Source organism: Cupressus sempervirens, chromosome 9 (genome assembly GCF_028749045.1).
Source record: "Cupressus sempervirens isolate cs-2001-9-10 chromosome 9, ASM2874904v1, whole genome shotgun sequence".
Classification (NCBI taxonomy): Eukaryota; Viridiplantae; Streptophyta; class Pinopsida; order Cupressales; family Cupressaceae; genus Cupressus; species Cupressus sempervirens.
In genome coordinates, this window is record NC_143126.1 from 1,757,062 (window position 1) to 1,781,402 (window position 24,341).

General features: G+C 37.1%; 1 protein-coding gene across 2 annotated transcripts in view; it reads left to right on the forward strand.

Annotated features, from left to right (window-relative positions):
- LOC149537320 (putative CoA ligase CCL5) overlaps positions 1 to 23,619 on the forward strand; it is a 48,929-nt gene extending 25,310 nt beyond the window's left edge. For both annotated transcript variants that reach the window (XM_089802831.1, XM_089802830.1), the window contains exons 3-6: positions 22,404 to 22,549; positions 22,634 to 22,701; positions 22,860 to 22,962; positions 23,091 to 23,619. In XM_089802831.1, the coding sequence (XP_089658957.1) occupies positions 22,404 to 22,549; positions 22,634 to 22,701; positions 22,860 to 22,962; positions 23,091 to 23,210 (437 nt within the window). In that variant the 3' untranslated portion in view covers positions 23,211 to 23,619. The remainder of the gene's footprint in view (positions 1 to 22,403; positions 22,550 to 22,633; positions 22,702 to 22,859; positions 22,963 to 23,090) is intronic.
- Positions 23,620 to 24,341: the final 722 nt, after the last annotated feature.

The following is a 24,341-nucleotide window of genomic DNA, read 5'->3' on the forward strand; positions in this document are numbered from 1 at the left end:
GAAAGTGCTATTTTTAAAAATTTCTAGCCAAATAAAAGGGGGAAAAATGCTGCTAGGAACACTAAATACATTGTTAAGACTTTATATATATATATATATATATATATATAGAGAGAGAGAGAGAGAGAGAGAGAGATGCTTATCATATGCAATGAAAACAATAACATGTAGAAACACATTCAACAATATTTTCATGTTGTATCTTTTTTATCAAATTCACCTAGGCTTGCACTTGGCTTCATATGTTTGGGATTTCCACACCCATAATTACATGCGGTAGATAATCTGGTTCAAAATTCAACATTGGTGTGCATGACCATGGAATATGACTGGTGTTTTTAACATAACACTTCACAATGGAAGCAACAATGATTTATTGCTTGAGCTCGTCTTATTTAACAGAATGCCTACAAGTTATTTTATCACTTGTATTTTTGGTGGAAAGCGACAGGCTCAACTCTTAGAAAGGTTATAGACAAATCTCAAATAATCAACAAAATTAGCTCTTGCAGAACAATGTAGTACTTTCTTATCTGTATGCAAGTTTCAAAATGTGCATCAGTTATGTGGGTTGAATCAGCATCTACACAACTTAAGTTATTGTGGAGGTTTGGGACTAACTATAAGTTGAAAATTAAAGGTGATAATGAGTTTTAAATATTTCATAAGTAGTTTGAACTGGATAATTCAACTCAGCCTTTAGTCAACTCATGTTATGTTGCCCAAATGCCTAGTCAACATATATTATTTGTCATTCCTGAATAAGGGATACATTCCAGTATACAACTAGCTTACATGTAACAATCAGGATCTAATTGCATCTAAGTTTTCTTGGAAACCAAAGTTGCATGAACATGGATACGGCCATTTTTTTAGACCCCCAATATGGATACGGCAGGAAAGGACATTGAAAAAAACTCATAAATGTAAATTTAATGCAATTCTCTAAGTTATTAGAGGAGATTTATGTTACTTCAAAAACAATATAGACACGTAAATGCTACATAAATATTAGTTGATTTAACACTGCAATATGCAAAAATAGCACAGTTGCATTGGAAGATAACCCAATACAATGGATTGCTGAAATAAAAAACATTTTATTTGTCTTTCTCATTTGGTGTAGGTTTTTTTTTTTTTTAAACATTGCACGAATGAAGCTTTTTTAAATTGAATTTAGGATTTAGATCAAATTTTCAAAAAAAATCATATAATATTCAGCACGGTTGAAAATGAAGATTTGTTGGGCACACACGAGTACAATATTTGACATGTATCACGACCATATCCAATACAGGGATATGCATACCCAAGGACGGACAGAGGAGTCTCCAGATACTCTGTTCAAAACATAATCAGACAAGGCAACCCTATTCTTCTAGTAACCCATACAAATCAAACAAGACCAGAAATGCCGGTATAAAATTAAATTATACACATATAGACATAAATACACATAATTTTCATTCTTTATGTAAGATAAAGAAAACCTAGAAATTACTGGAGATACTGTATATAGTTAGAAATGGTCCAGAAATGTGAAAATATCTAGAAACTTCCTTAACATGTTTCCAGAATTTCTGATATGCTGTGGGGGTATTTCCATTTCAAAAGTGATCAAGTGACAAAGTGGGGTGACCTATGGTATTCCATTCAATTTTGCTTAAACTCTTTGTTCAAACTCATGTTTTTTAGTGAATGCTAATGCCAGATAACATTATATTTTAAATTACTTGGTATTTCATTTTACTTGTTTACAATTATATGGATTTTTAACTTAATCCTTTACATTGACATCTGATAAACACTAATTGATATGGCTTTCCTATTTATTTATATTCTTTTGGGAAGTTGAATGAAATGGTTCCTTTCCATACTGATTCATACTGCTAAGTTGCTAACATAATGTTTTGGGTGTATTTAAGGGAAGAGCTTAAAGTGTCAGTTTGTTATAATCAACAAACCATCAATTGAAATGGGAACCTGGGTCTCTTTAGGAATGATAAACTTTATTTATCATAATCCTTTAAGAGATGGGTCTGTATTTGTTTTTAAAGGGTCTTTAGGTTTGTAAATCAATGTAAAAGCATCTAGAAACTTTCTTGACATTTTCAGATATGCCTAATGTTGCCAAGCATTTCTGATGTGCTTAGAACTATTTGATCAAACTTCTGATTTCAGGAGAATCTAATGCCACGGAACATGGTATTTTAAACAACTTGTTCACTTGGCATCTGTTTTCCTCAATTACATAAAATCAGCACTGATGGATTAGGCTTTCCACTTCATTGATACTCTGCTTGGAATTTGAATGAGCTAACTCCTTTCCATACTAATTCCTTCCAAACGTTCCTAGATCAGTAATGCAAATATATTGTTTTTGGAATTTACTGTGGGAACATTAAGTTATCACAACCCCTATGTGTTTACTGATAGAGAATGTCTATGTATTTATTTTTCTTGTTTTAATGATCATTTGATCTTCAAATAAAATAGAGAATATAGAGAGCAATCTTCAAGTTTAACAATTGATTTTAGAGCAAGATTGTAGTATTGATTGCAGTGATCATTGTTAAAATCTAAAAGGACGGGAGAATTTATTTTCTACAGTAAATTTTATATTTTATTAGCATAGTGAAATTTGTAATTCTGAATAAAGAGAGGCCTACAGTTATAGCATAATTCTCTGATATCAATAAATATTAAAGCAAGGAGCCACAAAAAAGGAAAGAAGACTTGCACATTAAACACATTGATGGATACATGTTAAAATAGTACCTGCTTGCTAAAACTAAAGGCATCGCCATATTAAGACAAATGGAAGCTCATCTAAATATATAACTGGGGATAATTTTTGACGGGCTAGTGATTGTTTTAGAAGTATACTCCATAAAATTGATCGGTGTTCACAACTTTGGAGAATGCCATCACTATATGAAAATATTTTTTTCTGTTGCTAAACTTTACCTCCATTGTTGATAAGATAAGAACAAGACATCCCATAGATGAATGCTTATAAGAATTTGATCAGATATCACACCAAGCTCTAGCTTTGATGAACTTACCTATCAATGACATTTCAATATAAAATGTGTAGAAGGAAACCACACCAAATGAAGTTTCAGACACATTCATGACAATCTTGAGCAGAAGAATGATGTGACAGCACAAATGCTTCAACCGAGTAATACAATCGAAAAATGAAACAAATTGGTAAGTGACCATCTTGTTGATGATTGCAGCTAAGATAGAGATCTTTATCTCTGATTTTTCTATTGAGATAATACCTTTGCATTGTATCAACAACTGGAAAAGATATTTATGATAATATCAGTGTAACCCGGGCCCTAAACCCCCCTGCGCCGCAACGGGTGCACGTACGTCTCGGATGCGGGTACATTGCACACCCGAGTACCGCAACCGCGGCCAAAACGAAGTCGCACCAGTCAGCGCACCCAGGCACGATGCGAGTGTGACCCGGGTGCGTGGAGTGCGGCCAACAACTAGCTGGAAAAGTGAAAAAATAAAGTTTTTGATTTTGTTTTTTTATTGTTTCATATTTGAACAATGAATTTTGAATCTTTCATCTTTGTCATTTGATAAATTGATAGTCAATGGTTGACTTACATGGCACTATGTATGGTTTATATTTTTCATTTACCATTATCATCATTATGTTTAAAAGTTTTAGTATTTTACTAAGTTCAATGGTCACTGGTAATAGTTATGAAGTTGCAAGTTTGAACTTATGGTTCGTAAATCACATTTCAATTTTCTATATTCAACTATATTTGGTATGTTATATTGAAGTATCATTTCATAATTAGCATTTTCAGTCGTATATGTATACTATGCAACCCCCCCTCCACCTCCACACCTGAAACTCGTCCCCTCGCACTGTTGCACCCCTACACCGGTGAAACCCTGGATAATAATATATGAAGAGACATGTGTCATGCATTTAGAAATATGAAGGGATTTGTATTTGGAAATCAAAGATACCTTCAATTGTGATATGAAGTGTCTCTCGATTCAATATAAATATATGATTGCTTTGTGTGATTAGTGACTATGTCAAGTTAAAAGCATTGTACTTGGACATTTTATTATCAATTAAGGAGATTTTTTTATGATGTGGCTAGATTTTTCCCTCAAGTTGGAGGGTTTTCCAAGGATAAATTTGATGTGCCTTTTTGTTATTCATTATAGTTATTGTTGTTTGTTTTTATTTATGGACAAAAAATTAACACATCTCTCAAAGCTCGAGGCTATTTTAACACATCTCAATAATGTTGTTGAGTCTATAGCTGATAAAAAATGCATCATCATAACCCTTAATAGATTGCCAAATTCATTTAAGAATTTCAAGACTGCACCCACATTGAGTGGAAAATTCAGCAACGTTGCACGGGGATGGGGGTACTTGGGGTACTTAGCGTACCGATACAAGTATGGGTACGAGTACAACTATTTTTCATAATAGGGGACGGGGGTACTTGGGTATGTCAAACTTTATTTTTAATTATACTTTTACATTTATAAAAAATCTGAAATTATGAGTCATGGCAATGGTTTTTCAAAATAAGAACTGTGATAAAGTTTGCAAATGTAATGTATTGTTTTCAGTTCTAGATTTGCTATATGTTTGTAATAATAATATATGAGACTTTAAACGTGAACAAGAAGATCATAAATCATATGACAATGACATATTGCAAATGATAAACTTCTGATTTGAACACTGATAAAGTTTATTGTTAATCAATATTATATCAAATTTTCGAACTGATTAGGTATTAAATTAAGCTTGATAAACAACGAACTGATTCACAAAAAAAAATCGACAAAAATTCAGAAATCTTAATCAAGGTCCTTAGCAATGAAGCTCTCCATCGAGTGCTTGGTACTTAAGATACGTGTATTTGGTACTTGGGTATGTGGGTATGAGTACCCAAGCAACATTAGAAAATTAATAAGATTAAAATTCAAAAGTATGTAGGCTCTAATAATGTGACTTGAAGGAATGCTTATACAAATGATAAGGCTGAATCAACAAATGATTTTGCCTTTAAGTTGAAGGGCAAGAAACCTCAATGGAAAACGTGCCTTGCTGTGGATAGTGATGAGTAGAATGGAAAAGTTTGCAATCGTTGCAAGTTGCAACCATCTTGGGGATTTCAAGCACCAATTTTGAAGAAGTAAAAAGGTATGAACATGTAATGACCCTTTCCAATAGGGCACTAAACAAAACCCTAAATTTAATACACTGCTAAAGTATATTGCTGAAATAAGGAAATAATAGTGTCAATGTATTCATTCAATGAAAACCAAATGTTTTTACAAATGATATGGGAATTTTCAGCACCGAAACATTATTACATGACACATTACAGACAAACCCTAACTGGCTGTATACAATTGAGAACTTGTTACAACTACAAACTGAAATGAAGAACCTTGATTGATCAGATACTGGAGACTGACTACTGAAAATGATATGGTGAAAGTGCAACTCCACTTGAAACTCCAAACCAGCAATTAAGCACAAGTGAAAGGGCTGAAATATCCTTCCCACAGCTGCAATAATTCAGGTGATCTTTCACACCCTCAAAATTGTGTACCAATTGAGAGTTTTCATTCTCAATGGCCAATTGTGACTACTTGTAGAAACCCTAGGCTCCACAACGCACATCAGCAAAAATTAATAATAAATCTCGATGATAGGCAATGAGCCCTCAATGCCTATTTATTCTTTTTTCCTTGATAGGTCGGCCTCTGTTTTTTTAATTATTTCTCTGCTCCTTCCAGCAACCTCTAGAACATTATTTTATTTAATGACTTTATAAGATATATCACTTAATTAAATATAAAGTTACCTTGTAATATATTTTTTTATCGATAACTTTATAAATAATTAACTCCTCCAAAACAAGGACATTACAAGTCCGCCCCCCCTAAAATTGCTTGGCCTCAAACAATCTTAATGCTGGATGTTGCAAAATCACTTCTCCCTCCCAAGTAGCATCTTCAATAGGTAAATCTTTCCACTTAATCAGATACTCTCTGATTACTCTCCTGCGAAGCTGCTTCTCTCTACTATCCATAATGGATTCTGGCACTAAGATCAATTTTTCCTCATCATCCAAGGGAGGTAATACTACAGAAGGCATCACATTTTGACCCAACGCTTTTTTGAGGCATGATACATGAAACACATTGTGCACTCTACTATCTGCAGGAAGCTCCAACTCATAAGCCACCTCACCAACTCGCCTGACGATCCTGAATGGTCCATAATAGCGTGGCTTGAGTTTCTCTACACCACTCTTCTTGAGAGTGGACTGCTTATATGGTTGCAACATGAGGTAAACCATATCATTTACCTCAAAGCTACGCTCAGTCCTCTTCTTGTCTGCATACTGCTTTTGCTGGTTCTGAGCTCTAGCAATGTTATCTTTGAGAGTAGCAACTATATCCTTACTTTCCTGTAATAGTTCACCTACATGGGGTACCCGACTGTCTCCCAACAACAAATCTTAGAAACTAGGTGCCTCATAGCTGTAAAGTGCCATGAAGGGTGTCATTTGTATAGTCATATGGTATGTAGTATTATAACAATACTCACAGAGATATATCCATCGGACCCAAGCTCGCTGTTGATCTGCCACATAATTCCTCAAATACCCTTCTACCCATTTGTTTACAATCTCTGTTTGACCATCAGTCTGTGGGTGATAACTAGTGCTAGGTGTAAGCTCAGTACCACACAACCGAAATACCTCCTGCCAAAAGTGATTCATGAAGCGGTTGTCCCTGTCACTCACAATGCTTTGAGGCAAACCATGTAATCTGAAAACCTCCCTGAAGAAGACCTCTGCCACCTGAGCTGCTGAGTATGTAGTAGCGATAGGGAAGAAGTGAGCATATTTTGTCAGCCTATCCACCACCACATAGATACAATCACGCCCCTGGGCCCTAGGCAAGCCCGTAATAAAATCCATAGAGATGCACTCCCACTTCCTGTCAGGAATAGGAAGTGGTTGTAGGAGCCCTACTAGAGGAGTGTGCTCTTGTTTGTTCTGCTGGCAAACATAACACTCACGCACATACTGCAAAACATTAGCCTTAAGTCCCTTCCAAGTGAACCGTTCCCGTACTAACCTGTAAGTCTTGAAATACCCAAGATGGCTTGCTGTAGGTGAATTATGGAATGCTCTCAAAATCAACTGCTTCACTTTCGATCCTGGGACTAAGTAAATCCTGTTCTTGTAAATGATCAAATCATCTATGAGAGTGTATCTAGTGTCGATTGTTGTTCCCTCCACTATAGCAGAGGCCCACGTGTCTTTGGCATATTCTGCTACAATCAAGTGTCGCCAATCCTCTGATATTTGAATCATAGAAGTGAGGTGTGGCCTACGGGATAAAGCATCTACAACAATATTTTGTGTCCCCTTAACATATGTGATATCAAAATCATATGCCTGTAACTTACTCACCCACTTCTACTGACGATCATTCAAGGCCCGCTGTCCCAAAAAGTGCCTCAAACTATTATGATCAATTTTAATACAAAATTTGTTGCCCACAAGATACTCTCTGAATTTGGCCAAGGCATGTATGATGGCCAACATCTCCTTATCATATATGCTGAATGATCTCTCAGGCCCTCTGAGTTTCTTACTCTCATAAGCTATAGGATGCTTGTCCTGCATGAGTACAACACCAACTCCCTCTCCAGAAGCATCACATTGAAGCTCAAATGGCTTCGTGAAATCAAGCAATGCTAATACTGGGCATGTAGTCATTATTTCCTTGAACCGCATAAAACACTCCTGTGCCTCCCAAGTCCACACAAATGCCCCTTTCTTCAGCAAATCTATCATGGGCACTACATGTCGTAAGTAGCCACTGACAAACCTACGATACAATCCACATAGACCAAGGAACCCTCTTAACTATGTAAGGTTCTCTGGTGGTGGCCAATCAACAATAGCACGGATCTTTTAAGGATCCATTCGCACTCCTTCCGCACTAATGATGTGTCCAAGATACAACAATTCTGTCATCCCCAAATCACATTTGGACTCCTTGGCATACAAGGACTCCCTCTGTAAAATGCTCAATATTGTCTCCAACTGCTCTAAATGTTCCTGCCATGTCCTACTATAGATCAAAATATCATCAAAGAACACCAGCACAAATTTCCTCAACTGATGGTGGAAGACCTTGTTCATAGTGGACTGAAAAGTGGCAAGTGCATTAGTCAAACCAAAAGGCATGACTGCAAACTCAAAGTGCCCACAATGACACCTGAAAGTAGTTTTCTCAATATCCTGCTCTCGAACTCTAATCTAGTGATAGCCTGATCTCAAATCATTTTTTGTGAAATAACAAACCCCATGCAATTCGTCTATCAACTCATCGATGCGTGGGATGGGATACCTATTCTTTATAGTTCTCTTATTCAACACCCTGTAATCAATACACATTCGTAGAGTACCGTCCTTTTTTACCAAAACAACAGAAGATGCGAAAGGTGACTTACCTGGTTTGATGTGTCCCATTGCTAGCAACTCCTTGATGGTCCTCTGGATCTCATCTTTGAGTCGTTTTGGGTGCCGATATGGTGTGATCATGATAGGCTTAGCGCCTTCCTCTAGCCCGATAATGTGCTCAATGCCTCTATCTAGTGCCCTGCCTGGTGGAATCTCGCTAAAAACCTTCTCATACTTATTCTCAATTTCTGAATATCTGGATGATAGTTATGTCTTATATTCAGTGTTATGCTGCTCTTCCTGGGTAGGCATCAAGGCACATATTGTCGCCCACTCTATATTATTATGCCTGGCTAATCTCTCCATCCGTCTAAGTGAGATAGTCCTGACATCACCATTACGAATAGCCTTCAGCACATGAGTCCTGCCATCCACCTCGAACCGTATCTCCATATCCTCTAGTCTTAGAGTAACCTCCTTCAAAGAATGTAGCCACTACATCCCAAGTATTAAAATAACCTTCATGTTTCTTTTTAATGCTCACTATTATATCTTATTATATCTCTGTAAATATTAGAATGTTTCTAATATTTAGGTGTAGTCTAAAATAGAATGTTTCTATTGACTCCCCTCTTTGTATATATAGATCAGTTTGATCTCTGATTAATTCATTCAAGTATTCCGCCATTTACATTTGTAACATGGTATCAGAGCTAGGGTTTAAACCCTCTGTACAAATCGATTGAAAAATTGTGTCTTCAGCTACTGGCGTTCTTGGAAACCCGTAGCTTAGTCTGTAAGTCACAAATCTGGAGGTCGTTTTTTCAAATCTGTTCACATCCAGATCTCAAAAAGTGGGATTTTTTGGTTGTTTTTTCCAAAAACGGGTTTGTCTATCCCTGTTGGATATTCTGCTCGCGTTTCAGCTGCTGGGTTTTGTTGTTTTTTTCACCTGCAAACATCTTTTTTCTGCCTTTTTGACCTTTTTGGCCGCCGACTGTTATTCTGCTCGAAACCCTAGTTTTTGACTTCGGAAAAATTTTCTAAGCACATATTCTTGGTGGGTTTTTTGAAATCTCAAATGGGTCTTCATCAAATTTTTGTGGGTGCCTCGTTTTTTGAGCCAGCGGATCCGAATTTTGACAACATTTTATTTTTGGGTTTTTCGAGCTCTTTTCTAGTTACTTCTCCAATTTTTTCGGGTCTTTCATTTTCTCGCCTCGAAGTTTGTGCCATTTGAAATATTCACATATTATAAGCATTTGTATCAGCAGCATCAAAAGTTGGACTCAATTAAACAGCACGCCAATGCTGTCCAACACTCAGAGCAGAAATAATCTATCTACCATGCCTTTATGGCTAGCATACCTGCAAATCATGTGAAATCTTCTGTTTGGTACATCGATTCTGGTGCTTCCCGACATTTCACTCATAGGCGTGATTGGTTTGTTGAATTCACTCCCTATTCTGACTCGGTAATCTTTGGAGGCGGTGAAGAATACAATATTTTCGGCAAGGGCAATGTTCAGATTCAGTCTGGAGGAAGAAAACTCATGTTTCTCAATGTATGTTATGTTCCTGGCATGAAACATAATCTTCTGTCTGTTAGTCAGATTATGAAGCACTCTCCTCAGTTGGATGTCGTTTTCAGTGGAAATAAGTGTTCAATTATTGATCAGATTCCCGCACTACCCTTGCTTTCGGTCTTGAGGATCATGGTATTTATAGGCTTGTAGATTCAGGCGATTCCCTTGAGCATGCCTTCATCGCCGAATCATCCGCTCTCAGCAGTCTCTGGCATCAGCGATACGGTCATCTGAACATTCAATATCTAGCACAACTTGCTCGAGATAATTTAGTCCATGGCCTACCTAATATTCAGACCCAGAACCATCGCGTTTGCGGAGCTTGCCAAGCAGGGAAGCAACATAGGACACCATTTAAGAATGGTGAATCATGGCGGGCATACAGAGTACTCCAACTAGTCCATGCTGATGTATGTGGTCCTATGAATACTCCTCCTATTACTAGGAACAAGTATTTTTTACTCTTTGTGGATGATTTCAGTCGCAAAATGTGGGTATATTTTCTTAAGCAAAAATCAGATGCCTTTCTTGTATTTCAGCAGTTTAAAGCTCTAGTAGAAAAAGAGTCTGGTTCCTCCATCCGTACTCTTAGGACCGATAATGGGGGGGAATTCTGTTCTTCTGCTTTCTCTGCCTTCTGTACTACTCATGGCATTAGACGTCAGTTCACCACACCTCACACCCCTCAGCAAAATGGTGTTGTAGAGCGTCGAAACCGTACCATCACAGAAATGGCTAGGACTATGCTAGAACATAGAAATGTTCCCAGAAAATATTGGGCAGAAGCAGTATCCACAGCTGTCTACCTTCTTAACCGGTCACCCACCCCTGCAGTTAATCATAAGACTCCTGAGGAAGCCTGGTCTGGTCGCAAACCTAGGATCAACCATTTGAAAGTTTTTGGCTCTCTGGCATATGTATGGATTCCTGATGCCAAACGCACTACGTTGGATTCCAAAAGCCAGAAACTTATGTTTACAGGATACAGTCACACACATAAGGCCTACAGACTGATTGATGTAAATACTGATCGTTTAATCTTCAGTCGTGATGTTGTGTTTGATGAGGAATTTGGACCATTTTCGCTCTCTGACTCCCCACCACATTCCGAGATTCAGTCTTCAGCAATCTCTGACTTGGGTTCTTCTATTTTATATGAGTCATCTGATGCTACTGATACACCACCTCAGTCACTTCCAGATAATACAACTCTTGCTCCTGCTTCTCATCCAGCTATTCCGTCAGCATCTGATATTGGCTCCTCGACTCTTCGGCCAAAATGGTGGGCTCAAACGATTAGTGATCTTTGTCCTGATGAACTCATTGAGGGTAGAACCTCCAGAAATAAGAGCCTTCAGCACAACACAGTTAATATAGCTCTTATGGCCAACATCCACAGTATCCCTGAGCCCCAGATATGCAGAGGCCAAAGGAATTCCAGAATGGGAACAAGCAATGGATTCTGAGCTTCATAGTCTTCAAAAGAACCACACTTGGGTTCTTTCAGATCTCCCTCCTGGGAAGAAACCCATTAGCTGTAAATGGGTCTATAAGGTCAAGTACCATGCAGATGGTACCTTGGACAAATACAAAGCTAGACTTGTTGCTCGAGGATTCACCCAGCGCGAAGGCATTGATTATGAGGAGACATTTGCACCGACAGCCAAGATGAGCACTATTCGCATTCTTCTTGCAATTGCAGCTCAGTATGGTTGGAAAGTTCATCAGATGGATGTGAAGAGCGCCTTTCTCAATGGTGAATTACAGGAAGAAGTCTACATGACGCAGCCCCCAAGTTTTAAGGTTGTCGGTTCAGAACACAAAGTATGTAGACTCCAGAAGGCCCTCTATGGTCTTAAACAGGCCCCTAGGGCTTGGTACATAAAGATTGATCATTACTTGGTTGCTCAAGGATTTCAGCGTAGTCCGTCAGACAGTAATCTATATATTAAACACTCTGGTAATGATATTCTTTTTCTTGTTGTCTATGTGGATGATTTGATCATTACTGGAAATTCAGAACATTTGATTTCAGAAATCAAACAGGATCTATGCAGAACTTTTGATATGACAGATCTCGGATTGCTTCATTATTGTTTAGGTATTGAGGTTTGGCAGACTGACAATAGTATTTTTTTTGTCTCAGTCCAAGTATGCCAGAAGTTTGCTTGATAGGTTTCGAATGCAGGATTGCAAATCTGCCTCCACTCCAATGGAGACTGGTCTGAAATTGTCCGCACAATCTGTTTCTCCTCCTGTAGATGAAACACTCTTCAGGCAGCTAGTAGGTAGTCTCATCTACCTTACTACTACTAGACCTGATCTCAGTTTTGCAGTCAGCTACATCTCACGGTTCATGACAAACCCCAAGACTGATCATTGGATTGCAACGAAACGTGTGTTACGCTATGTACATGGTACTTTAGATTATGGTCTTCTTTACACAAGGAGTACTACTCCTCAACTCAGTGGATTCACTGATTCCAATTGGGCCGGCTCAGTTGATGATAGGAAATCTACTTCTGGCTATGTGTTTAGTATCGGATCTGCAGCAGTTACTTGGACCAGTAAGAAGCAACAAGCACATGCACTCTCCTCTACAGAAGCAGAATATAGAGGAGCTGTCAAGGCAGCTTGTGAAGCAATTTGGCTCCGGCAGATGCTTGCAAATATGCATATTCCTCAAGCAGGTTCGACTTCTTTGTTTTCAGACAATCAGGGCATACTCAAACTTGCCAAGAACCCAGTGTTTCATGAACGAACCAAGCACATAGAGCTTCATTGCCATTACATCCGACAATTAGTAGAAGATGGATCTATTCAGTTACGCTATGTTCCTACCTCAGAGCAATCAGCAGATATTTTCACTAAACCCCTTGGTCCTGACAAGTTTGTTAAATTCAGGGGATCTATTGGTGTAGTAAATAGATTGAGCATTAAGGGGGGGTATTAAAATAACCTTCATGTTTCTTTTTAATGCTCACTATTATATCTTATTATATCTCTGTAAATATTAGAATGTTTCTAATATTTAGGTGTAGTCTAGAATAGAATGTTTCTATTCTATTCGACTCCCCTCTTTGTATATATAGATCAGTTTGATCTTTGATTAATTCATTCAAGTATTCCGCCATTTACATTTGTAACACCAAGTACTATGTCCATGTCACCCATGTTGACCACATGATAGTCCGCCTTGAACTCATAGTTGTTCAAGCGCAAAGGTAGATCTCGCACCATCCTGTCACAGCGAAGAGTATATCCATCAGTTACCTTGACTCTCAATCCTTCGAACTCCTCAGTAATGAATACATGCCTCTCCACAAATCGTGCATCAATGAAATTATGTGTGGCACCTGTATCCAATAGAGTAATAATCTTCTACCCTGCCAAGACTCCCCGGAGTCTGAAAGATCCCTCTCTTTGAATACTAGACAGACGTGCCTCCTGTAAATGTAGCTTTGGAGCCTTTTTTTTCTCAGCACTATCTATCTCCTGTTCGCCCTCTACCCCATTAGGATCCTCATCATGGTGCTCTGAGCTGTCTAAATATGAACCCTCATAATAAGCCCACATCGCCCGGTTAGCCTTCTCCTTAGGCCTCATAGGACAATCATGACCAAACTCATAGGGACCTTTGCAAAAGAAGCATAGCTTCTTCCTACGTAGATCATTAAGTATTTCCTTATCCAAGGGTACAACTGACTTGCTTTTTGAGTCACTAACCTTCTCTTTACCCTTGTTGAATTCCCCTTTGTTATCTCTAAATGATGAAGAACCCTTCGAACTAAACCAGTTTGCTGGAGCAGCAAGTTCCATACTGCGGGCTTTCTTCATGGCTTCCTGTAATGTAGGAGGATCAAAAGCCTTTACCCACCCCTTGAGTGGTTCAATTAATCCCTCTGTGAATAAAATGACTAGCCTCCATTCTGAAATGTCAAGCACCATCACTGCAAGATTCTGGAAGTCATTGATAAATTGTTCTAAGCTTCTTAACTGTCTCAATTGGGCTAACTCCCGGAAATAAACTTCAGGATTTTTTTTATCAAACCTTTCTATCAATCTATCCACGAATTCCTGATAAGTGGTTATCTGATTGTGTTGCAATGTGATCATGTCATGTGTCCACCAATCATGTGCTGCCCCATCTAAGTGTAAAGTGGCATACGTGAGCGCTTCAAATTTTGTCACAGTCTTCAGAGAAAGGAAAGTATCCACCTTATGAATCCAAGCACGAGCAATCATTTTTCCACTGCCATCAAATGTGGGTAATACCAACTTGTTGGTGACCTGTTGCAACTCACTGTGTTTAGCTGTCTGCTTCTGCCTGGCAGCTCTGTAGTTCAGGGACCTGTCAAATGTCCACCCATCCTGTACGTATGTTGGTAATGAATCCCACTCATTCCTTGCTTTTCGAAGTTCATCTACAATATCTGTTAACATAGCATCAGGTGTGTGTGCTGGAGTTTCTTCCCTGAATGTAGGACGTGTGGGTCTGTCAGCTGTTCCAGACCGTGTCCTATGTTGTGATCCTGCTATGCTCCTGTCATCCTAGTCAGTATCATGATTATTTCTCCTGTTTTCCCCAATCAAATGTTGCATCATAACCATCATTGCCTGTGTACTTGCCTCTATTGACTTTAGAAGCCTCTCTTGATGCTGTAAAGTCTCATCATCTCGCACACTTCTGGATGAGCTTTGAGAATGTCTCTTAGCCATATTCTTAGTTATGCTGGTTCCCTGTGTAAATTGGCTGGATAAACCCTATCAAGCAAGAAACCTGCTCTGATACCATTGTAATGACCCTTTCCAATAGGCCACTAAACAAAACCCTAAATTTAATACACTGCTAAAGTATATTGCTGAAATAAGGAAATAATAGTGTCAATGTATTCATTCAATGAAAACCAAATGTTTTTACAAACGATATGGCAATTTTCAGCACCGAAACATTATTACATGGCACATTACAGACAAACCCTAACTGGCTGTATACAATTGAGAACTTGTTACAACTACAAACTGAAATGAAGAACCTGGATTGATCAGATACTGGAGACTGACTGCTGAAGATGATATGGTGAAAGTGCAACTCCACTTGAAACTCCAAACCAGCAATTAAGCACAAGTGAAAGGACTGAAATATCCTTCCCACAGCTGCAATAATTCAGGTGATCTGTCACACCCTCAAAATTGTGTACCAATTGAGAGTTTTCGTTCTCAATGGCCAATTGTGACTACTTGCAGAAACCCTAGGCTCCACAACGCACATCAGCAAAAATCAATAATAAATCTGGATGATAGGCAATGAGCCCTCAATGCCTAGTTATTCTTTTTTCCTCAATAGGTCAGCCTCTCTTTTTTTAATTATTTCTCTGCTCCTTCCAGCAACCTCTAGAACATTATTTTATTTAATGACTTTATAAGATATATCACTTAATTAAATATAAAGTTACCTTGTAATATTTTTTTTTATCGATAACTTTATAAATAATTAACTCCTCCAAAACGAGGACATTATAGAACAAAGGTAAACAATGGGAAGGTTGATACTAACATTGAAGATGATGGTGGAAGTCACAAATAGTTTTTAGCATATGCTTCAAAATATGTCAAAATGATGATATCTGGATCATTGGCTTAGGTGCCACTTGCCACATGACTAGCGATAGTAACATCTTAAGAACTGCTAGAAACAAATCAAGGTACACTATAGATTAGGAGATCGTTCACAACTACATGTTGAAAGAGTTGCCAAAGATCCTCTTAATATACCAAGTCGAGGCAAAACAAGTATTAATAATGCTGCATTTGTTCTAGGACTAAAGAAAAGTCTTATAATAGCCAGCAAAATCATTGCCAAAAACATGAAGTTCATTTTTGAACAAGGAACTTGTAAGGCGTTTGGCAGTAAGGGAAAATTGGTATGTGATTAATGCATAAAAGGGGAGCTATTTACTTAAGAAAAACCTCCTCTAAAGCCTTAGTTTCAAGGGGTGTTTTGAGGAATCAGGGTTGTCAGAGAAGTTTGCATCCTTATTGAGCAACCTCCAATAATATGGGATGACCTCTCTCAATGTGGCTTTTGGTATGTTGAGATCAACCTCCTGAGCCGATTGATTCCCCTAGAGCTCACCTTTTCTAACTTGCTTTCTACTGTTGCTGAGAAAAGGAAATGGATAAAACATGGAATGAAACCTATATTGTGATGCACCAAATTAATTTCAGAACCGATATTATCGTTCATTAGCACATAATATGTTCCATGTTCAATGAGCAAACGAAACTCAAGTTTTCTTTACATATTCACGTATAAGTGTTCCATAAGAAGGTTGAAACTCAACAACATTCTGAAGGAAAGCAGACATTGTCACAAAAAAGGGGCTCTTCGAACCAATGTCACAACTTATAACCTGCGGAGAATAAGTATATCTATATATGGAGGCACTAGAGAATGAGATATGAAGTTTGAAGACATAAAAAATCACAAAAACCATATCTTTCTGCACACAAAATACTGTTTAGAGAAGGTAAAAGTACTTACTTTATTGATAAAAGGTGATTGCGAACTGCAGACAAGTGTACAACACTTGTTTCTCAATCTTAAACTGACCTGCAAACTCACAGTGCATAATCAGACCAAAAAGAACCTTTTTCCAGTTTACCTTCCAACTGTTGACAAAGACAACATTGTACAGAATTTTTTAACAGATCGTGCAAAAAATGAAGAATTATATTTAACCAAAATAATTAATTATTTTCACATTCCCAAAACTGTCAGCAAATTTGTATCATATACCTACCACAAACATTCCTATATTTGATTGTATGACGCTCAACAACCTTCTTTTTGTACAGCTCCTCGAACAACTTCTAATCGTACATATGTCCCTTCGTTTAATACCATACAAGATGTTCAGGATGCCAGTGTTCTCTCTGTGTGGTCATTGTGGTCAGTCAATGGTGTCTAGCCTATTCTTTTCCATCTTCCTAGTGATGGTGTACGATTTGCTCAAGGAAATTGTATCGTACAATTCCGTGTACAACCTCAAGATTTCTATGTTGCAACACTCATCCTACTTGTCCATTTTTTGTTAAAATGATCAAGAATCAATAAAATGATCTAATCAATCTATAGTAGTATAATTTTTATGCTCGTCACTTACTCTACTGCATGGTTTAGTTATTTCTCTCCATTTTATCATGTTGATTTTGTACAACCATTGATTGCTTCTTCTTTTGTTGTGCAACCTTTTTTGAATGTTGAAATAATAGAATTTGCACCTTCTTTTTGCTGTGTTGTCTGGTGCCACTGCTTCTATCTAGTCCTTGTCTATATATCCCATTGAAGTAGCTGGTGACTCTTTTGCTGCATTTGTTCATTTTTATGCATTTGGTTCTTTCTCAACTTCTAAAATTGGTAGAAAAAGGAATCAGCCCTACAGATCAGTGAATCTGGAGAAAATAAATTCATGGGATATGCGAATATTGAATAAAGTTTTTTTGATGAGAATATTTCTATAGTAACCTATGGTACGAGCCGGATTCAAAGATCAATTGGGTATAGCATTTTCAAACTTAAGTGTATAGATATAAATTGTGTTCCTTGCCTGTTTGATCCTTTGCTACAATAAATTAAATTATATGACAGTTGGCAAATGCATTCTACCTCCATTGGAATGCATTTTGGATACGTTGGTTTTATCAATGCACCTAGCGTGCTTAGATTTCCTAAATCAATTCACCTTTCTGCTGCCAGATACTATAATCGCTCCATATCTTCATCTTTTGTCATAAAATGCTTACTAGTTGTGGAACAATTGGACTGTTTTGTTTGCCAGGGGGAACCATCAACCCAAAAGTCCTCTTCCCGCTATACTGTCATTGCAAGATTGGAAAACCTTACTAGATGTTTCTTGATCACTTATTTTCTTTGTTGTCCAGATGGCGACTTTTATTTATTGGGGGCTTCTGTAGTCAACACATGATGTCAGTTTTTTGTCAATATGGTTGTATTTGACCATCTATTAATTTGTTTGTCAGCTTCTATGTAATTAGTGGAGTCAGTTATAGATTAACGTGTTTTGCTTGGCAACTGTCAGACTCTATAAATAAGCTTCTTTTTCTTTTAAGTCAAGAAAAGGAGTCTGATCCTTGGTTGATCATCTTTGGTCTACTTCTGTATGAACTTTGTGTATATACAAAATATATTTTATTACTCTATCTATTCATTATTTCAAGTGCTACTTTTATTGGAAAGAAGAGAAAGAACGACAAGCAACAAACACTAGGAAAGATATTCTTCTTTCGAATTACATCAAAGAAATTTTCACATAATTCATGATGCAATATTTAAAGCTTCACCAACACCAATGAAGAAAGGAACTGTGTTGACTGAAGACCAACATAGTAAAGAATTAAATGAAAAACAGCACAAGGGGTTTGGTATAAAATTTGATCTGCTTGACTACTACTCTTCCAGACATCTTGTGCAGTTAGAAACTTGTCCCAATTCATGACTTATCCAAATTAGTCATTAGTTAGCTGCAAGCTGCATGCTCGAAAGGTGAACACACTTCTGTAGACCATTATTCTTGAGAAAACCCATGGTGAAAAGCATTCCAAGAGGCGGCCTATAGCTTCCTATCTATGATGTGCAAGGATTCAATAGAGTATGGTGGCTCTCAAATGAGCCTAGTTAAGCAACCCTTGCAAGGTGTACCATAGAATGGAAGACTCAAAGGAGTAGACGCAAGAGTGCCAATATCCAAGAATCAAGTATGCAATGCAAGCTAAATGAGATGCAAAATCTAAGCTAAGCTAATAGCAAGAATAAGAATACTCTCAAATGAACCTAGTTAGGAAACCCTTGCAAGGTGCACCATAGAACGGAAGATTAAAAGGAGTAGAGGCAAGAGTGCCAATATCCAAGAATCAAGTATGCAATGTAGGCTAAGCTAAGTTGGATGAAATGCAAAATCTAAGCTAACAAAGAGTTACAAACCATAATGGGCACCCTGGAAATGCCCAAAAACTGAACCAACTGCGGATAGAGATTCTAATGTTTTTTGCATAGATTTTGAAACCATGTAACATGAACAAGAAGGAATTTATACAAACTGAAGATTGAACTACTGCTGAAATAATATTAGTTTTCAAACTAATAAAATTAAATACAAAGCAAACTCACTAATTACTCCAGCATCACAAAATCAAAATACATAACAAACTCTTCAACTCACTAATTATACCCAATCTGCCTTAGCTGGAAATGCGCCCAAGCTGCCTAGTTAAGCAACCCTTGCAAGGTGTACCATAGAATGGAAGACTCAAAGAAGTAGACGCAAGAGTGCCAATATCCAAGAATCAAGTATGCAATGCAAGCTAAATGAGATGCAAAATCTAAGCTAAGCTAATAGCAAGCATAAGAATACTCTCAAATGAACCTAGTTAGGAAACCCTTGCAAGGTGCACCATAGAACGGAAGATTAAAAGGAGTAGAGGCAAGAGTGCCAATATCCAAGAATCAAGTATGCAATGTAGGCTAAGCTAAGTTGGATGAAATGCAAAATCTAAGCTAACAAAGAGTTACAAACTATAATGGGCACCCTGGAAATGCCCAAAAATTGAACCAACTGCGGATAGAGATTTTAATGTTTTTTGCATAGATTTTGAAACCATGTAACATGAACAAGAAGGAATTTATGCAAACTGAAGATTGAACTACTGCTGAAATAATATTAGTTTTCAAACTAATAAAATTAAATACAAAGCAAACTCACTAAGTACTCTAGCATGACAAAATCAAAATACATAACAAACTCTTCAACTCACTAATTATACCCAATCTGCCTTAGCTGGAAATGCGCCCAAGCTGCCTAGTTAAGCAACCCTTGCAAGGTGTACCATAGAATGGAAGACTCAAAGGAGTAGACGCAAGAGTGCCAATATCCAAGAATCAAGTATGCAATGCAAGCTAAATGAGATGCAAAATCTAAGCTAAGCTAATAGCAAGCATAAGAATACTGTCAAATGAACCTAGTTAGGAAACCCTTGCAAGGTGCACCATAGAGCGGAAGATTAAAAGGAGTAGAGGCAAGAGTGCCAATATCCAAGAATCAAGTATGCAATGTAGGCTAAGCTAAGTTGGATGAAATACAAAATCTAAGCTAACAAAGAGTTACAAACTATAATGGGCACCCTGGAAATGCCCAAAAACTGAACCAACTGCGGATAGAGATTTTAATGTTTTTTGCATAGATTTTGAAACCATGTAACATGAACAAGAAGGAATTTATGCAAACTGAAGATTGAACTACTGCTGAAATAATATTAGTTTTCAAACTAATAAAATTAAATACAAAGCAAACTCACTAATTACTCCAGCATCACAAAATCAAAATACATAACAAACTCTTCAACTCACTAATTATACCCAATCTGCCTTAGCTGGAAATGCGCCCAAGCTGCCTGTTAATGAAGTTGATAGCAATGAATTCCAAAGGCCAAACCCCAAGGGAATGACATCTAGAATGTCACAAGAGAGGATAGACGCCCTCTAATGCCAAGAACAGATTTGTAACTCACAAATCCATGTTCCTCTCATATTCCACCGTGCCTAACAATAGCTACAAGCTCTCCTTTTATTCCTACTTCATAGGGTTGACGACTTTACGCAAGCAATGTGGAATAAACAAAATTAAATAAAATTAAATAAAAGGCTAACGGTCACACAACTGGACAACCACTAAAGTGGGAACATTACACAAACCCCTAATTACACTATGTGAGCTAAGCTAGTGCATAAAGGAAATCTAAGCTAAGAATGCAAGTAAAGCAAATAGAGTGCAAATGTGCTCAAGAGTGAGTAACCAAAACGATAGCACAACAATAGAGTGCAAGCATAAGGTATGAGAGAGTGAGGAGAGAGCCTCCTTTTAAAGAGAAATGGGCAGTAGGGAATAAGAGGCAAAATCTATGGTGGAGAATCAATCTCAAGTTGACTTTGTGTACAAGAATCTCCAAGAGGCAAAATCAACGGTAGTGTTTAAGAGGCAAAAGATGTGTGGAGGAGAAAGGAAATTCCCCCCACCTTAAAAAGTGTGCCCTCACATGTGTAGACAAAAATGCTTTTCTTAGGAACAATCCATTTCATGTGCGCACTTAGGTTAAGAGGGATTTTGGAGACTTTATTTAATTAAAAGGGAACATGATTCTTTTGATTAAATAGGAACTTAGGATAAGGTGGCCAAATATAAAGTATTTTGAATTAAATCAAGATTTGATCAAAGATGATAGATAAAAGAGATTTAGTCTAGCATTTAGGAATTCAAAAATGCAGAAAGGGACTTCATAGTTTACTAGAACATTTTTGGGCAATTACACAAGCAAGTTTTAAGATATCTTCTAGAAACACAAAGTTTGGATTGGAATATTCAATGAACAAAGATTTCAAACTTGCTGGGATTTCCAATTCAGACTGGGCAAGCTGCAAAGACTCTAGGAATTTAACTTTAATTTCAAGTATTGGATTCACCATTGCTTCATGGAGTTGTAAGAAGCAGCCTCAAGTTGCATTATCAACCACTAGAGTAGAGTACAAGGGAGTTGTTGCAAAATGTTAAGTAGTATGCTTAGGCATCTTGAGGATCTTTGGCATGTACAACTTGATCCCATAGTTATGCATTATGATAATCAAAGCGTGTTGAAGATATCCAAGAACCTAGTGCTCCATGCTTGCATAAAGCGTATCAAAGTTCATTATCACTTCATCCCCGAGTGTGTCTTCAAAAAGGAAATTGAACTTATTTACACAACCAATGAAAACCTTGCAGATGTCTTTACCAAGCCTCTGAGAAAAGATTAATTTTGTATACTTTCAAGAAGGTATTGGTGTTAAATTCCTCAATTGTACAGGAGTAGATAACGAGCCTATTTGTTATAGGTGTCCCTCATCATAGTTGCTTTATTAAAGTTAAATGAGTGTTGAACTATAAATTTTATTCATCACAATCCTGCATCGTAAATTGTCTCTATTTTTTCAATTTAAAATATCTTTGGATTTCCAAATAAAATAGAGCAAAAACTGTTCTCCAATTTCAACAGTCCTCACCTAATATAGTGGTGTACAGACTACAACACACGAGCTGTTTATAGAGACTATTTGTTTATGTAAAACTTTGTAATCTTATGCTTGAACTTGCACTTGTTGAGCAGAAAGGGATTGGGCTTTCACTATTAAATGGAAAGATGTTATGCCTAAAATCTTAAGTGTTTCATATATTTGATGAAGGTTTTGCATCTCACTGCTGTCATGCAGGCTATTTTAGTAATGACGAGGCGACTGCGGCAACCTTAGATTCAGAAGGGTGGCTGAAAACAGGAGATCTGTGTTACTTTGATGAAGAAGGGTTCCTTTTTATTGTCGACAGAATAAAGGAATTGATCAAATATAAAGGATATCAGGTATTTTGCTATTAATTTTCCGAGTTTACATTATACTTAGAATATCTATCTTCTCACTAAAATATCAACTATTTTCTATGGAAGGTGGCTCCAGCAGAGTTAGAGGAACTTCTCCTCTCAAATCCAGAGATATCGGATGCTGCAGTTATCCCGTGAGTAGATTTTATCACTTATCTTTTAGAGCTATTCCATCTTTAGAGAGAAATAGCTGATAGATTAAACCCTACCCATTATTCTAAAGTAGCCCTTTCCTTGTTCTTGCATATATTAATTGGCCCCGTTTTTGTGAACCTCGTCCATATATTAACAGGTATCCTGATGAGGAAGCGGGTCAAATACCAATGGCATTTGTTGTTCGAAAGGTCGATAGCAATCTAAACGAAGAGGATGTAAAGAGTTTTGTGTCAAAACAGGTATTCTAAGCAACGCGAAATTTTGAGTACTCTTTCATATGCCTCCCTAAGCCTAAATATGTAGACCCATCTAACGAAGAAATTATTTCCATTCTTACTTGAGAGATAAATACCTCGACTGATTGCAGGTTGCACCATATAAAAAGATACGCCGAGTAGCATTTGTGCCATCAATTCCCAAGTCTCCATCCGGCAAAATTTTGAGAAAGGATTTGATCCAACAGACGGTCACCTCCTCCAACTTGTGATTGTCATCTTCTCGGTAGAAAAATCGAATTTCTATTTATTTCTCAATGTATTATATACATATACATTTGAAAAGATAAGAATAGCTTTGTTTTGAGGGGGCCTGCACATAGCTGCAGGTCGTTACCCCTGTCGTATGTACATGCTGCTCCATTTTGTTACGGGACTTGCGGAAAAGAATATCAATATCATAAAGTGCCAAGTCTCTAAAAGTGCAAAGAGGGCAGTTTATATGTCTTTTTCATGAATAATTGTTCGATTTCGGATTGTCGTGTGAACTCTTGTTTTTTTTTTTTTTTTTTTATATGTAACTTTAAATATAATATTTAACAAGTACTTGTACCAGAAGGTACAATGTGTACCCTGAAATGATCATATGCTAATATAATATTGTCTCAATTTTTTTTTGAAGTCATTTGCAATTATGATTGTACGGATGTTGTTCAATAGAAATATCCATTTTTCATATAGTCTAACGTTAACAATTAGTAAATGAGTGAAAATCAAATCAGCAACATAAATTAGAAGCTAATCACTTCTCCGTGTGTAGTAAGTGCAACTCTGAAAATTGGTAGTACCCATATTAAAAAATGGACTATAAACAAATTAGAATTTAAATCCATATCTTCAATGAAGCAACTAATTCAATTCTATTCACAATTAACGAAAAATATTTGACAACAATAATTAAGATGAACACTCGAGATTTTCTAGAAGACATTGAAAGAGCCTAGATTGATATATGCTTTTCGATCTGTGGGTGATGAAACTTGTTTCCACCCAAATGTCCTCAAGAAACACACTTGTAAAACTTGCTTTTCAAATAGCTACTTGGCTTGAAATGTGTCTTAAAAAAGTTGTCAAAATTAGATGACAAAACATCTCATATTTTGGCAACAAATACCTTTGGTTTCATTTTCACCACCATATGAGCTCATCTAGTATATTGTTTTAATGTTTTCTCTATTTGAGTGATGTGATCGAGAATACTAGTTTATAGATGAACTATCTCAAATTTGTCCACTGCACAACATTTCATTTAAATTATTAAGCACCTAGATCGACAATTTTTCATGGCCCCAAGAGACCTACCTAGCTGACGGTGAAATTTCTCCAACATAGTTACAAGAAAA